Below are 15,183 nucleotides of genomic sequence, written 5' to 3'. Positions count from 1 at the left end.
CCTAATTCATTAACTGATAAACAGTCTTTCACTCGACAGATTAGAAAGACTTGGGATCAGCTGACCATTTGTGTTGTTTTTACTTTAGAGTTGCAGTTTTTTTATGAGCGGGGAGGAGCATTATGCTTAAACAGTCCGCCGAAGGTGACTATCAACTCGATCACTGCTGGTTCCAATAGGCCTGGTAAAGACCCTGTTTTCAAAACATGTTAGATATTGAATGGAGTCTGGGGCCTCGTGCAAAAGCCTGTCAGCCAGTCAAGGAATGGACAGAGTTTCAATTGGATTCTGGGCTTCTGTTCATTTTTCTGCGAAAAGGAATCTTACCGTTGATGTTTCAGAATGAAGACATTTTTTAAAAAAACTTCGCTGCCTCACCTCAAATGAGCAGTCCGTGAACGCTTGCAGGATAGAAAACTAAGTTTAAATTATGAGACAATAGGAGAAATTGGCGAAAAGCTTGGCAGGTGTGGCAGCAACTGTGGAGAGAAATCAGACTTAATATTCGGGAGCGAGTGACTCTTCCTCTGAACTCAGGTATAAAGTTTTACTGCCTTTATCTGATTAAACTGAAAGCTGACCTTGATCAGCGCGTTCAGAAAATAAATAAGAAAACATCACCTATGCTCAGGGAACAACACATCACGGAAATCACTGAAGTAATCTCGCTAGTTTTGCTTGTAGATTGTATTTGTCCCTTAGCTGTGCTTGTTTGTCTGTTTGCCCTTTGTATGAATGGTGCGAAAAACAAAGGGTTTTGAATTAGTAAAACAGACAGATTGGATTATTTTGTTAGAGATAATGGGAACTGCAGATGCTGGAGATTCCAAGATAATAAAATGTGAGGCTGGATGAACACAGCAGGCCAAGCAGCATCTCAGGAGCACAAAAGCTGACGTTTCGGGCCTCGACCCTTCATCAGAGAGCTCTCTGATGAAGGGTCTAGGCCCGAAACGTCAGCTTTTGTGCTCCTGAGATGCTGCTTGGCCTGCTGTGTTCATCCAGCCTCACATTTTATTATCTTGGATTATTTTGTTGCTCGGTTTCGCTCAATTGTGGTTATTATGTTGTTAATAGATCGGGAAGTCTTTTGTTGAAGCAATAAACCAGTGTCTAAATTGATTATTCGAACAGTTGAGGTAGATTAGTCAGAAGTAATGGTTGGGAGTACAAGTGTTTTTTCTTTGCTGTATTTTCACTGTTTACAGTGCGGATATACACTAAAGTTCATAACTTTAATAATGGTTGACTCTTTAACTCCAGAGGTTATATTGACAAAATAAGAATAAATTTTCATAATCGAAAAATAATGGTGTCAGTAAATTAAATGTCCACACTTTACAGCGAACTTGTGCTGTCGCAAATTCAATTGGTTGACCAAATTACCTTAAGAATGGGCTTCTGTTACCCATAAGGAGAATACATGGTCAGCAGTAGTTTAGCGGTAAGCACACGTGCCTCTCTTTGAAGAGGTTGTTTATTTTGTGAGCCATTCAGGTTTCACACGGTTGACCTTTCAGAGCTGTGGAAAGAAAGCATATCTGAAGACAAACCTATGTTTAAGCCTCCCAAAACAGATCAAATGAACACAAAACGAAGCATTGATTGAACAAATCAGGGTGTGTAAGGTTACACTGCCAAACACTCGTTGAAATGGGTACCTTTTAAAAAGCATTTACGGATTAACGCAATGATGAGAGTGGAGAGATGTAAGGATGTTTCCATAACTTAGATGCTGAGACTATTTTTGGATAGCTGCCAGTGGTAGAGCAATTAGAGAGATGAGGAGAGGCAATTAAATGGCAGTTTTTAACGATGATAGGAATTGTAAAATTAATATTACACTTGACTGGGAGCCAAAATATCTAGCAGCATACCTCCCATATTTGTTAAAACATTAAAAACAAAGGTTTAGCTGCAGTTTACAGAAGATAAAATATGGGAGTTCAGCTATGTGTGTACTGGAATCGTTGAGCACAGGTGAATTAAATCACAGATGATGGTTCAGCAACAGAGGAAACTTGACGCTGGAGAAGATATTCAGTACGATAAAGGCCAAAATTAGTGATCTTAGTTGTATGAGAATGAGCTTGAATGGATCTCAGAGAGTCAAATAAGAAGTTGGAAAATGTTATGAATATATGTAAGGAAACATCAATTATCTTATGACAGCATTCAACCAACTGTATTTTTATTGCCACTGAGCTTTGACAATTATTTATTTTCCAGATGTTTTTGCTAATTATGTTATCGTTATTCGAGAGTTCACATAGACTCTGCCAATCATGAATGAGGCAGCGTACTCGGTCACATAAAGACCTACAGAAGAAACTTACAAACCTACATAGATATGGTAATTCAGTGAAGAATATCAGAGACAGAATGATCTAATTGTTGCGAATAAAAATTTGCTATGACGAAATTGTTGCAACACATCACGAAGTGGCAAGTGAGTGGATGTGTTAAATACCATCAGATGGTTTCAAGCCTTTTGGGACATGCAAATGCTTCACGAAATTGAAGTTCACTATTCATTAAAACTATGAGCAGGGACGTAAGATTCAAAAATGACTAACATCAATGTTGACGTTTCAACGATCTGTGCCTTTTAGATGTGTAACTGAAATGCCATGAACAATTTTTCTAATTTATATGATTGTTACAGTGCTACTGAGTTACTCAAGGTACAAACAATACAATGGAAATGGTATTCATATCAGATATAAATGCTCTCAGGATTGCCTGACCCAAATCGTCATTGTCAATGGAATCCATTGCCAAGCAGGTACGCTCCACCCAATTATGTTACCAAGGACAGCACAGACAAGCTGTCGGAGGGGCAGAAAGACAAAGGGAAACTATTGAGACAAAATGAAGAGTTGAGAATTAAGCACAGGGTTCTGCTGATACCGTCGCCTCCCGAGGTGAAATGTTACGATATTAACACCCTCGCACCTGAGTGCAAAGGTGCTGGCATAAATAAGCTAATCATTCATATCCAAGACAGTGACATACAGTTCACACGTATGATCAGTGCATGCCTATTGCCCAGGATCAAGGAGTTTGCAAATCTCTGCCTTGTAACATTCATTGGTCTGCAAGTAATATAGTTTCCAATTAAAAAGTCTCAAACTGGTGAGTCCTGCAGCCCCTTCCTTCACAGTTCAATAAACTTACGAACTTCATCCAAGTATAATTTTCTGCCATTTGGCTTCACATTGCACACATTAAAATTCCACTAGGATGGAAGCTGTCAATGATCAATCTAGGCCAATGGCTTCTAGATTCCATTTGAACGTTTGTGAGCCTCTGAACGTCTGCATTCTCTCACTGCTTGCCCATCTCATGAACCCCATAGGCTTTACACCTGCAGAGGTCCACAAGCAGCCCATCTTCTCGAGTCTGCTTGTGCCAATTACGATCATCACCACACCATTGCCATATGAGGTGACCTTGCCAGGAGTGGTCATAGACCCGTCTCTCACTCCCCACCTCTCACCCCTAAATGCCAGTGTGATCCTGACTGGGGATTAAGTCCTCCTCTCATATCACTGCCTTCCCTTCTGTCTTTTGCACTTCCCACTGTCCTAAGTGCTATGGAGGCACTGGACTGACCATAACCCAGTCCCCGGATTGCAGACCCTGACCAACACCACCCTGGCCAAACGCCTGACCTTCCGCAGATGGTTGGACTGGGATGGGAGACAGCTGTTCATTACTCTCCTGGGTCACTGTAATTGATAGGTACCTCCAAGGATGTCGCACCCGTCTCTTTCCCTTTGACTTTGAGACATGGCTGCCTGTTGGCTACACATGATGTGTGTTTGGTGCATAAACTGCTGACACAAGTCGCAGCTGCGACACTCATGTCACACATTGCGTATTACAGGTTGCATACCTCATTGACTATGAAGTATTCACTTGCAAGGTAGCTGTGTGGCTCTGCAAACACAGTACAAATCAAGGCAAGGCATGGATGCAGACAGCAAGCAACTAGATTCTGATTAGACAAATGCAATAAGAGCAAGCAAGAAGCTCTGAGAGGCAGCCAATTGCTTCAAGCAACTTCTGAAGATGGATAGAGGAGAAGATAGGTGGACAAGAGAGTTGCAGTTGGAGAGAGATTCCCTAAGGTTGGTCCAGAGAGAGGAAGGTAACTTCTTCAGGTTAGGCATCCCTGGAAGAGGCTTCACAGTGCGGTTAAAATTGTGATCAGAGATAATGAGAACTGCAGATGCTGGAGAATCCAAGATAACAAAGTGTGAAGCTGGATGAACACAGCAGGCCCAGCAGCATCTTAGGAGCACAAAAGCTGACGTTTCAGGCCTAGACCCTTCTTCAGAGAGGGGGACGGGGACAGGCGATAGGGTTAGGGTTTAACTCTAACCCTAACTCTCTCCCCATCCCCCTCTCTGATGAAGGGTCTAGGCCCAAAATGCCAGCTTTTGTGCTCCTGAGATGCTGCTGGGCCTGCTGTGTTCATCCAGCTTCATGCTTTGTTATCTTGGATTCTCCTGCAATTCTCATTTACTCTGCTTCAAGCAAAGTGTCTTTCAAACATACTTTCAAAGCAGGTTGTTGGTGTTCTTAAAAACCAATAATAGGGATTAATTGGCCATTAAAAGGATAGGTACTCGCTATGTCTATCTGCTTTATTGCGGTAATGCTTTATTCGCACAGAGGTGAGACTGTGCAGGCCTGAAGCTCTAAGTGCCAACGATTGTGATCAGTCCAAGTCCAAGAATAATCTTTTGCCTTGAAATATTTAAGCCTTGTTATTTCTTGCTTGTGCATGGATATCTTCTGTTACTTTGTTTTGTTTTTCAGTCTGCAGCTCAAGCAATCTCTGTGCCTTCTTCGCAGAAACAGAGAACTTTAGAGGACTGTATGTCATCTTACTGCCGATAGCAACATGGAGAGCTGTAAAGATATTATTTGGAAATGTTATTAATTGGCCTTTTTTATAAACTTTCTGCAAAGCACTAATCAGAAGGACACAAAAATAGGCTTCAAAATGACATTTGGCTAATGTCCATAGAAGCAAATGCCTTCATTGTCAGGCTGAATCACAATTTTAGAGATAATGGGAACTGCAGATGCTGGAGAATCCAAGATAATAAAATGTGAGGCTGGATGAACACAGCAGGCCAAGTAGCTTTTGTGCTCCTGAGATGCTGCTTGGCCTGCTGTGTTCATCCAGCCTCACATTTTATTAGCTTTTGTGCTCCTGAGATGCTGCTTGGCCTGCTGTGTTCATCCAGCCTCACATTTTATTATCTTGAATCACAATTTTATCCTGATTTTGTGTTCTCCCACTCCGCCCTACCTCAATAGGCATGTTTTTCTCTATTTCAAACGTATGTCTAGGAGTTCTCCTGTTTTTGCCTAAGTCTATTGCAGGAAACCTCCGCCATGGCTTCCTGTGAGGACAAGAACAACACTTCAATAAGTGTCCTTTTCATTGTCTCGAAGATTTTCTACATCAAGGACTAAGCATATTTAACCAAGACTCGACATCCCTTGCAGAATCCATATTATAGATATATCTGCATGAAGACAATGTTAATCTCAGTGTTCAATGCAACAATTCAAACTTCCTCATATTCATGCTGAAACATAATGTTAAGTGTTAGATGCAATGGGTTTAGACAGTAAATTTGTTCTCAACCCTAAAACGTGACTCAACCTTGCAACATTCTCAAAGATATGATTACGGTTTTTTTTTAAAGAAGATCCACTTGCCAACCTTCATCAGTAATACAAGTTGTACAAATTGCGCTTCAAACCTGGCTCTGAAACACACACATACCAGATGAATAGTCTTTCAATAAATAGATATAAAATGTTCTGTCATTATTAATGTATATTTCTTCCATTATTGCCATTGATCCAAACATTTCAAACTCCAAGCATGATGATGATATGAACTTACCACATTGACATGGCAGTCTGATTGCCTTGTGCATTCTTCTTTACCTGCAAACCAATGAAATATAATTGCATTGAGTGATGAAAATATTGACTCAGTTTCCATGCAGAAAATGAGCGCATTTTTCTGAATCAAAGTATTAGAGAAAGGATGTGAATGTTCCGTTGAGGCAGAATACATTTGATTATGTTGCTCGCAGAGATCAGACGGTTGCAACATCAGAATCTGCTATTAATCCTCCATTCTTTCAAGGAGCAATCATTACTTGACAGAAGCATCGAATTACCTACTTCATATTTATTGTGATAAATTTCATTTCTCATGTTGAAAACTGAAATGTGCCTTTGGAAATTAACACACGTGAGCATTGTTTACATTTGAAAACATTTTGGTGAGCTGTGAACGGTTCTGAGCAGCATACCACAGGAAAGGTGCATTGACCTTGGAAGGAGTATGATGTACAATTACCAGAATGATAATTGTGGACTTTAGGGATTTAATTACATGGAGGGATTATACAAACTAAGACTATTTTCTCTCTAATTTAGAAGGTTGAGAGATGATCTAATTGAAGGCTTTACGACATTAACAGCAAAAGAGAGTGTCAGTAATATAGTATCAGTGATAATGGGAACTGCAGATGCTGGAGAATCCAAATAACAAAGTGTGAAGCTGGATGAGCACAGCAGGCCAAGCAGCATCTCAGGAGCACAAAAGCTGATGTCTCGGGCCTAGACCCTTCATCAGAGAGGGGGATGGGGTGAGGGTTCTGAAATAAATAGGGAGAGAGGAGGAGGCGGACCGAAGACCCTCTTCACACTTTGTCAGTAACATATACTACTTCTGCTGGTTGTGGATTCTAGAACTGGTGGTCATACTCTAAAACTTGCAACAAGATCATTCAAGAAAGATGTGAGGAAGCTCTTCTATGCACATGTTTGCAAGACTTTTCAACAAATAGAAGTTAATTTTAATTTTAAATCTGGGATCGATTTATTTTTGTTAAGCAAAGTGTTTAGGGACAAGGATATAGAGTTAAGCCATTCATCAACCATGATCTCTTTGAATGGCAGAACAGGCCCAAAGGGGCTGAATGGTTCACTCATGTTTCCAAGAACCTTCTTGTGTTTTTAAGTGGCTTTGGAGCAATCCACGTTTGCGGGGGAAAAAAGAACAAAATGATTGCATTTTTCAGTCTTCAACCAATTCGAATTATCCCTAATAAGTATCCTGCTTGTTTTCCAGAAATGGCAAATGAACCCAGGCCCTGTGCGAAAAGCAAGCTTTGATAGTAGACCTTACTTCTGATATCCTCAAGTACTTTGTAGTCCCAAACACGAACAGAATTACAACAAGCGCCGAGAAAATCACATAACGAACTGAAGGCCAGATGACCAGTGAATTGTTGATACTGTCTGCAGGATAAAGAAGACATTATTTGCATGTGATCATTAAATTAAAAATATTGTCACTTTAGTTCTTTGCTTAAAATGTGATGATACTTTCAACTGCACAGCGCTATTCAAGGACAATGAAAAAGCTGAACTGCCAAAGATTATTTCTGTTAAATATCGAAGTGAATTCTTGATCCAACATGGCAAATTCTGAATCAATCTCTGGAATAGATTGTCAATTTATGGAACACAAAGGACTGTTTCGGAAAGGTAGGAATATGAGATAAGTCAATTCCCCATGAATCAAAATACTGTTGTTCTCGAGCTTTCTTACTTACTAATTATGCTTTCTTAAATTTAGAGGAATGATATCACAAGCATTTTCTCAACTGTCCACTTCAATTTCTGGATTGGGGTAATCCAGAAAGTGACTGGTTTGGGGATGCAGTGGGGGAGGGAGATTTTGAAGCCTGTGAAGTCCACATTGATACCATTGGGCTGCAGGGTTCCCAAGTGAAATATAGGACGCTGTTCCTGCAACCTTCAGGTAGCATCGTTGCGGCACTGCAGGAGGCCCAGGATGGACATGTCACCTGCGGAACGGGAGTGGAAGTTGAAAAGATTCGCAACTGGGAGGTGCAGTTGTTTAGTGCGAACTGAGAATAGGTGTTCTGCAAAGTGGTCCCCAAGCCTCCGCGTGGTTTCCCCGATGTAGATGAGGCAACAACAGGAACAGTGGATCAGTATACCACATTAGCAGATGTGCAGGTGAACATCTGCTTGATGTGGATAGTCTTCTTGGGACCTGAGATGAGGGTGAAGGGGGAGGTGTAGGGGCAGGTGTAGCACTTCCTGTGGTTGCAGGGAAAAGTGTCGGTGTGGTAGCGCTGGAGGGGAGTGTGGAGCGGACGAGGGATTCATGGAGAGAGTGGTCCCTCCAAAAAGCAGATGAGGGTGGGAAAAACGTCTTTAAGGGTGGGGTCGGATTGCAGATGGCGGAAGTGTCGGAAGATGATGCATTGGATCAGGAGGTTGGTGAGGTGGTACATGAGGATGAGGGGGATTCTGTTTTGGTTGTTTTTGCAGGGAGGATGTGTGAGGGATGAGTTGTGGGAAATGCGGGAGACACCGTCGAGGGCATTCTCAACCATTGAGCAGGGAAGTTGCGATCCTTGAAAAACGAGGACATCAGAGATGTACGGGAGTGGAATGCCTCATCCTCGGAGCAGATGTGGCAGAGACAAAGGAATTGGGAGGAGGGAATGGCATTTTTGCAGGAAGGTGGGTGGGAGGAGGTGTATTCCAGGTAGCTGTGGGAGTCTGTGGGTGAAGTGGATGAACTGCTCGAGCTCCTCATGGGAGCACAAGGAGATGGCAATGCAGTCATCAATGTAACAGAGGAAAAAGTGATGTTTAGGACCAGTGTAGGTACAGAAGAGGGATTGTGCCACGTAACCTACAAAGAGGTAGGCATAGCTTGGGCAAAGAAGGTGAACGTGGACAAAATGATAGGAAGAAACAAATGGATAGATCAGCTCAATTCTGAACATAATTACTATTTCAAAAGTCAAAGAAATAGAATACCAAATAAGTTTTGATGCTCTTACAACAGAGATGTCAACTTAGTATAATACATTTAAATACATCTCCATGAAACCACTGCGGATTAGGCCCACACGTTGCACTATTCTACGATGCATTTCGTAACAAAACTGACAGCAACTAACTCGCCTTTTTGGAATCCGCCAAATGTGGAAATACTGTGGGTTACAACAGCAGGCGTCTTGAGGGAGATGTGAGATATTTCACAGGTATACTTGAGATTACTTGAGGGAGGATGAGGATCAACCAAAGAACTGGATACTTCATACAGTCCCTCACTGTTCTGCACCTTGCTCGTATTTATACCGACTGTAGTTTTCGTGCCGTTTTTATACCAGGCGAGGGTGAAATCCTCCGGATAAAATGCAGCTGTTTCACACAGAAGGGTCAAAGACACAAGTGAATTTTCTTCGTGAAACTTGGGCGTAATTTTCAGTGGGACTGGAGCAACTGCAAGCAGAGATTGAACAAAGCCAAGTTACTGGAACAAATCAGAAATTGTTAAATTTGAGGCTGATTTACAGACGCTATGCTTTCCTAGAAATACAATGCTCAGAAGTGCAGTTTCTTCTCAACTTAATTTTATGCACAAGCATTCAGTTAATGAAACAAATAGCTCTCCAGGCAGCGGCTTTTATCCATTTTTACTTGAATTATCAAATCCAATACTTGGCCTTCCTCGGCAGAACAAAACTACAAAATGCTTCGCAATGCTTATGTCGCATATTTGAATAAATTAATTAAATTGAGCTTGCGCACAAGAAAGGAACAAAGCAAATTGTGCTCGTCTGCCCTGGTGTTTTTTTTAAGCTCAAGTGCATAACGGCGGTGAAGTTGCAGATTGCCGATTACCCCAAGATCACTGTATCAGTCGGATTTCAAAAACAAGGCATTTCAATTGACAAAACACATTGAATCAGTTGAACTTTAAGTTCTGAGGAAGGGTCACCGGACCCGAAACGTTAACTCTGTTTTGTCCTCCACAGATGCTGCCAGACCTGCTGAGCTTTTCCAGCAAATTTGTTATTGCTACAGATTCTCTGCGTTGTTTTATTTATTCTAGGTCAGTGATTGTACCTACTTGTATCTGTCAAACTGTGTTTCTTTTGCATCGATTCCTTCACTCATGAAATAAGTTCATGCTGATTTTCAAATTATGACGTGAAATTAATGTGAGAATAAATTTCTAGAATCTTCAATCTCAGAAAAAATAATTGTCGGGCAGTCACACGACTTCAATAACATACCAGGGACTAAGAATTGTGGACGAATAGCCTGACAAAGCGGTTTCTTGTTGCCTATGTACATCGGAAGTTTTGTATATCGGCAAAAAGCACATAGTGTATAGGCTGTCTTTAGAATTACAGCGTAAATTGTTAATATTTATAAAAGCTTCAGTTTTCTACCGGTGATATTGATCGTGTAATTTTACTTTTTTTCAACGGAACTGAAATATCAAGGGTAGGTTCCTGTATAAATGATAACTGGACACGATTTAACCGCCAATATTGGTGAAATCAGCGATCAGGAAATATCTTGTTATTTCAAATTATTTCAGACAGTGTCGCTCTCACTTACCACGCACAAATAGCTGGGACGGGGTTCCGCTTCTTTGACCGATTCCTTGGTAATTCACCGTGCAGTGATAATGTCCAGAATCTTGGATATCAACGCGCAGCAAGCTAAGGAACGCTGTTGCTTCATTTTCAAATCCAAATTGTTGTCTACCACTGGCTTCAATCTGAACACGTTCATTCCCAACCTGCTTCCACCAAATTACATTTGGCTTTGAACTTTGCTGACAAATGGAGAATGTACAGTAGAAGGTAATGTCTTCCCGTCTGTTCGCAGCTGCTCTTTTAGGTATTTGAGTAACCCTAAAACAAGTGTGGTCCGCAGCTGTCAGAAACAAAATAAAACATAGTTAACTGTCGTATTCGGCATAAAGATAGGAGAGTTAAGTTCTTAACAAGATAGATGAATTAAGATTATTTAATGGAAGGAGGAGCTGCATCGAAAGTCTTTAATGAATTAAAGCAGTTCTGTGAATCAAAAACCAAAGTACCAGCAAGAATAAACTCGAGTAGTGTCAGGCAGAAAAAAATCATCCTCGCTGGCATTATTAATGATGGTTTGTTCTAACCACGCTGTGCAGCTACGCGCTTTAGTAACTGCTAAGACGGGTTTCCAGTTTGCTCACTGTATCAGATACGTGGCAATGACGTTTAACATCCTGTGAGTGCGGTCGGTAATTTGAGTCTCGTATGGTCAATGCTATTTTGCAGTTTCTGTGTGTATGTCACGTCTGAAATCGTGTTTATCAAGTAATGCAAAAGAGCAAAAGACATTTGATTTTCAAATGCAGAGTTAACTAACGCTGCTAATGCCCATATTCTTTCTAAACGCAGGTAGATCTGGCTCCATCACTGTTTTAATGAGGACATCCAGGTCTTGACCACAGATGTTGATCACGTAGCATCGTTTTCACGTTTTCGATAATCGGAGGCTTTGATGCTTGGAGTTTCTGTCAATGGGCTCAGTTGGCCATTATGCATTCCCTTCAGAACTCTCGTGGTTTGAATTCTCAACTTTTTCGTCTTGAACGGCAATAGACGGGGCTTCACCACTCATTTCCATCCATGGAATCAGGCAAATTTTTGGGAAGTAATCTCTCAGTGAGTTGGAATTTTTCCTCAGTGCTAAAATTTTCTGGGTGGAAGATACAGTTCTGTAAAGCAACACAAAAACCAGGACAGACACGTTGGCACGCTGTAACGGCAGGGATGCCGGATTTCCAATGCAACTTTAAACTTTGTGCAAGGTCGAACAAATGTTAAGCAATCCATTGAGTTCATTTTATGAAAGTAGAGTTGTGGAATTATTGGCGTTCTTTCTAGTATTTATGCTCCGATCATCATAAAAACAGAGACTCCCTGATATTTTTAGCTGATTGCTTTTCGCAGATTTTGGCAGCGCACGTCGATTGCCGCGTTTCTTTTTAATGACAATGAATGCACTTCTAAAATAATCAATTGAGTGCAGCTTGAAGTTGGAATTTAAATCGTTCCACAAAACGCCAAGAATTTCAATTCTTTTTATCATTCTTGCAAATTCTGCGCCACAATATCCTTGCCTTGGTACACTGTTATTATCATTATAGTAACGCCGTTGAAATTGGATATCACACTAATCATTTGCTCTCTGAACATTGCCAATTTCACCAAGCAGTGCGCAGATAGTCTCAGGTCCTCCCAATTGCAGAACTCCATTTGAAAGTGTTCCTTTAATTTGACATTGTATGCTTGCGATTCTCTCTGGTATCTGACATTGCTGCGACTACGACCATTTTGCTTTGATTCCATGAATAACGGGCCTGTTATCTGCCCTATTTTGTAACAGTGTTTGAAATGTTTAGAAATTACACAGATACCAAAACACTCGCATTGTCCTCATCAACATTGCCCATTCTTTAGTAAAGTCATAATCATATAAATTAGATATGTTCTGCCTTTTCGAAACCCAGGTTGGTACAGATAGGAGCAGGGTTAAGGCCATTTGGCTCTGCAAGCCTGCTCTTCCATCCAATATGATCGTGGCCGATGATCCAATTCATACCCTGTTCCTGTTTCCTTCCCACACTCTTTGACCTCTTTATCCCTCAGAAAAGGGGATCTAACGCCTTCATGAAAACATTCAACTGCTTTCTGTTACAGAATATTCCACAGGCTCACAATGTCTGGGTGAACAAACTTCTCTCAGAACTATACTTTCTGATATTGTTCCACGGCCTGACAATGAATGCAACCTGATTGTAATGGATAATAGAGGAGAAGCTGCAGAGCATTATCAATAGTTTGAAATGCCGAAGGGCAGGATCCATCGAGAAATGGTGATTATATTACCAGCCACTGTCATAGGGATTTATAACAGACATGCGCCTTCGAATGGAGTCATTTGAGTTTGATGTGACAGACTGAAAACTGAGCAGAAAACACGTTGAATTGAGCGGAGAAATGCAACAAATTCTGATGAAGTAATAGTGAAAAAGAAAAAAAAGACAAAATGCAGCGGTACGTTGCATCTCGAGGGCGCAACCTGCATGTTTTCCTTATGAGAAGTGGTGCGAAGCACTCCGTCCAAATAAAGGGTGACTCTCCCTTTGGAGAATCATTAATTCGAAATATTTGCTAAATTATGCAACCATAAAAACACGTGCACTTAATTTGTGTAGATGCAATGGAGGACATGGGGTAGCGATCTAGTGTTGCACAATAGCTTCCTTAACTGTAAGCCAGGCAGGCCAGCTTCGCGGCTCATCTGCTCTACATGTGTGCATCAATGCCCCTGACAATATTGATTTTAAACTACCTAGATCACAAAATATCCTGCTCAGGAAAAAATCTTCATTGTAATCAAGCAATGTGGAAATTCCTGGCACAATGCAAGCAGGTGCGTTAGACTATTTTACAGAGCATTGTGATTCTTTTGTTTCAATTTTACTAAAACTTCTAATAACTTTGTACACTCTTGTCAGCATTTCTTCCAAAATCAGCTTCTTCCTCATGACCTGGACCATTGGTAGCTTACAATGGGTTGGTTATGATAGCAGCTCATGTTGTTTGCAGTTTGGGGTAAGGAGAGGGGAGAAGGTACTTATCCTTTTAAAGGATTGAAGTCTATATTGAGTTCTGAGGGCTCCAGTGTCCCAAGACAGAAAATGAGATGTTACTCATCCAGCTTGCAATAACTTCGCTGGAGCTCTGCAGCAAGCCCGATTCAAAGATACTCGCAAGCGAACACTCGCGTATTGAAGTGATCGGCAACAGCAAGTTCAAGATCATTTTTGCAGACAAAAACGCACATGTTCTTCAAATCAATTCCTCAGTCTGCGCTTCAGGTTATGGGGGATGGGTCTGGGTGGGATGCTTCAACCGGCAGTGTGGACTTGTTGGCCCGAAGGGCCTGTTTCCACACTGTAGGGAATCTAATCTAATCTCAATCATTAAAAAATCTCTGCAATGTAGAGGCGACGACATTGTGATCACCAGAACCCACACCCAAAGGTCTGTAAACTGCCATTTCCACTCCGTTCAACAGGATGCGAGAACCAGTCGCTTACTTACGTGCCAGATAACAAAGTGTGGAGCTGGATGAACACAGCAGGCCAAGCAGCATCTCAGGAGCACAAAAGCTGACGTTTCAGGCCTAGACCCTTCATCTTGTGCACAGAAGGTGTAATGCCTGACCATTTACTTCCTTCCTCCTCAATATCCAAGGTCTCTGACACACCTTCCAAGTGAAGCACCGCTTCTCCGAATCTAGTCTACTGTACTTACAGCGCAAAATGCCCAATAGTGAAGCAAATCAGTGGCATGTAGAAAAGCCCCAGCCATGAAGTCTTTGCCGTGCTATTTTGCATTTTCACTTGAACTGAATCCACTCCAGGTTGTACACTGATACTCGCCTTCGTGAACAAAACTACTTCATCTCCTTTACAATTTTGCCTATTCTTCCAGGAGACTGAAAACCCTTGAATATGGAGTTACCAAACGTGGCCACTCTGCAAAGATGTCCCTGAATTGGCTTCTAACTCATGTTCAGTTATTTCTATTTATATTTTCAACACGTCTATCTTGTTATCTTTGTATTAATTTGCCTGACTGTCACACACATCAGCGATGGTAAAGTGCTTGCCTGTACGACAGAATCTGGCAGCTGTGGTATAGTGGTCAGCACGCTGGCTTCTGAGCTCTGCGATCCGAGTTCAACTCCGGGTGCAGCCAGTTACTGCCCTGGTTAGGGCTGAGCTTCGAGGAATCTCGTTTTGGGGCGGCAAGGTAGCTCAGTGGTGAGCACTGCAGCCTCACAGCACCAGGGACCCGGGTTCGATTCCAGCCTCGGGTAACCGTCTGTGTGGAGTTTGCACATTCTCCTGGTGTCTGCGTGGGCTTCCTACGGGTGCTCCGGTTTCCTCCCACAGTCCAAAGATGTACAGGCTAGGTGGATTCGCCCTGCTAATAGTGTTCAGGAGTGTGTGAGTTATAGGGGGATGAGTCTGGGTGGGATGTTCCAAGGGGCGGTGTGGACTTGTTGGGCCGAAGGGCCTGTTTCCACACTGTAGGTAATCTAAAATTAAACTGCGACTTTAAGATGATGATCTATTTTCTGGTTTCATTCTGTTTGACTTTACCTAGGAAAGTTGTCTTTCTCCTTATCCTGTCTCAGTAATTCCTTGGAATCATATTTGTTTTTATTCAT

The 15,183-nt window shown here is 41.7% G+C and overlaps 1 protein-coding gene and 1 long non-coding RNA gene across 2 annotated transcripts; both read right to left on the bottom strand.

The window, feature by feature from the left end:
- Window positions 1-4,518: 4,518 nt before the first annotated feature.
- On the bottom strand, window positions 4,519-7,342 carry LOC132210616 (uncharacterized). The gene is made up of 3 exons (XR_009446752.1): window positions 7,232-7,342; window positions 5,933-5,976; window positions 4,519-4,920 (listed from the first exon to the last, which is right to left on the bottom strand). It is a non-coding gene; the product is annotated as an uncharacterized LOC132210616 (long non-coding RNA).
- Window positions 7,343-9,007: 1,665 nt separating this feature from the next.
- LOC132210672 (H-2 class II histocompatibility antigen, A-D beta chain-like) lies at window positions 9,008-11,093 on the bottom strand. Its single transcript, XM_059651835.1, has 3 exons — window positions 10,991-11,093; window positions 10,504-10,824; window positions 9,008-9,375 (listed from the first exon to the last, which is right to left on the bottom strand). Exons 1-3 carry the CDS (start codon window positions 11,043-11,045, stop codon window positions 9,008-9,010), a joined length of 744 nt encoding a protein of 247 aa, XP_059507818.1. The 5' UTR covers window positions 11,046-11,093.
- Window positions 11,094-15,183: the final 4,090 nt, after the last annotated feature.

This window comes from Stegostoma tigrinum, chromosome 16, assembly GCF_030684315.1.
Source record: "Stegostoma tigrinum isolate sSteTig4 chromosome 16, sSteTig4.hap1, whole genome shotgun sequence".
Classification (NCBI taxonomy): domain Eukaryota; kingdom Metazoa; phylum Chordata; class Chondrichthyes; order Orectolobiformes; family Stegostomatidae; genus Stegostoma; species Stegostoma tigrinum.
Note: the sequence above shows the minus strand (reverse complement) of the source record. Positions and strands in the feature narration are given on the sequence as shown.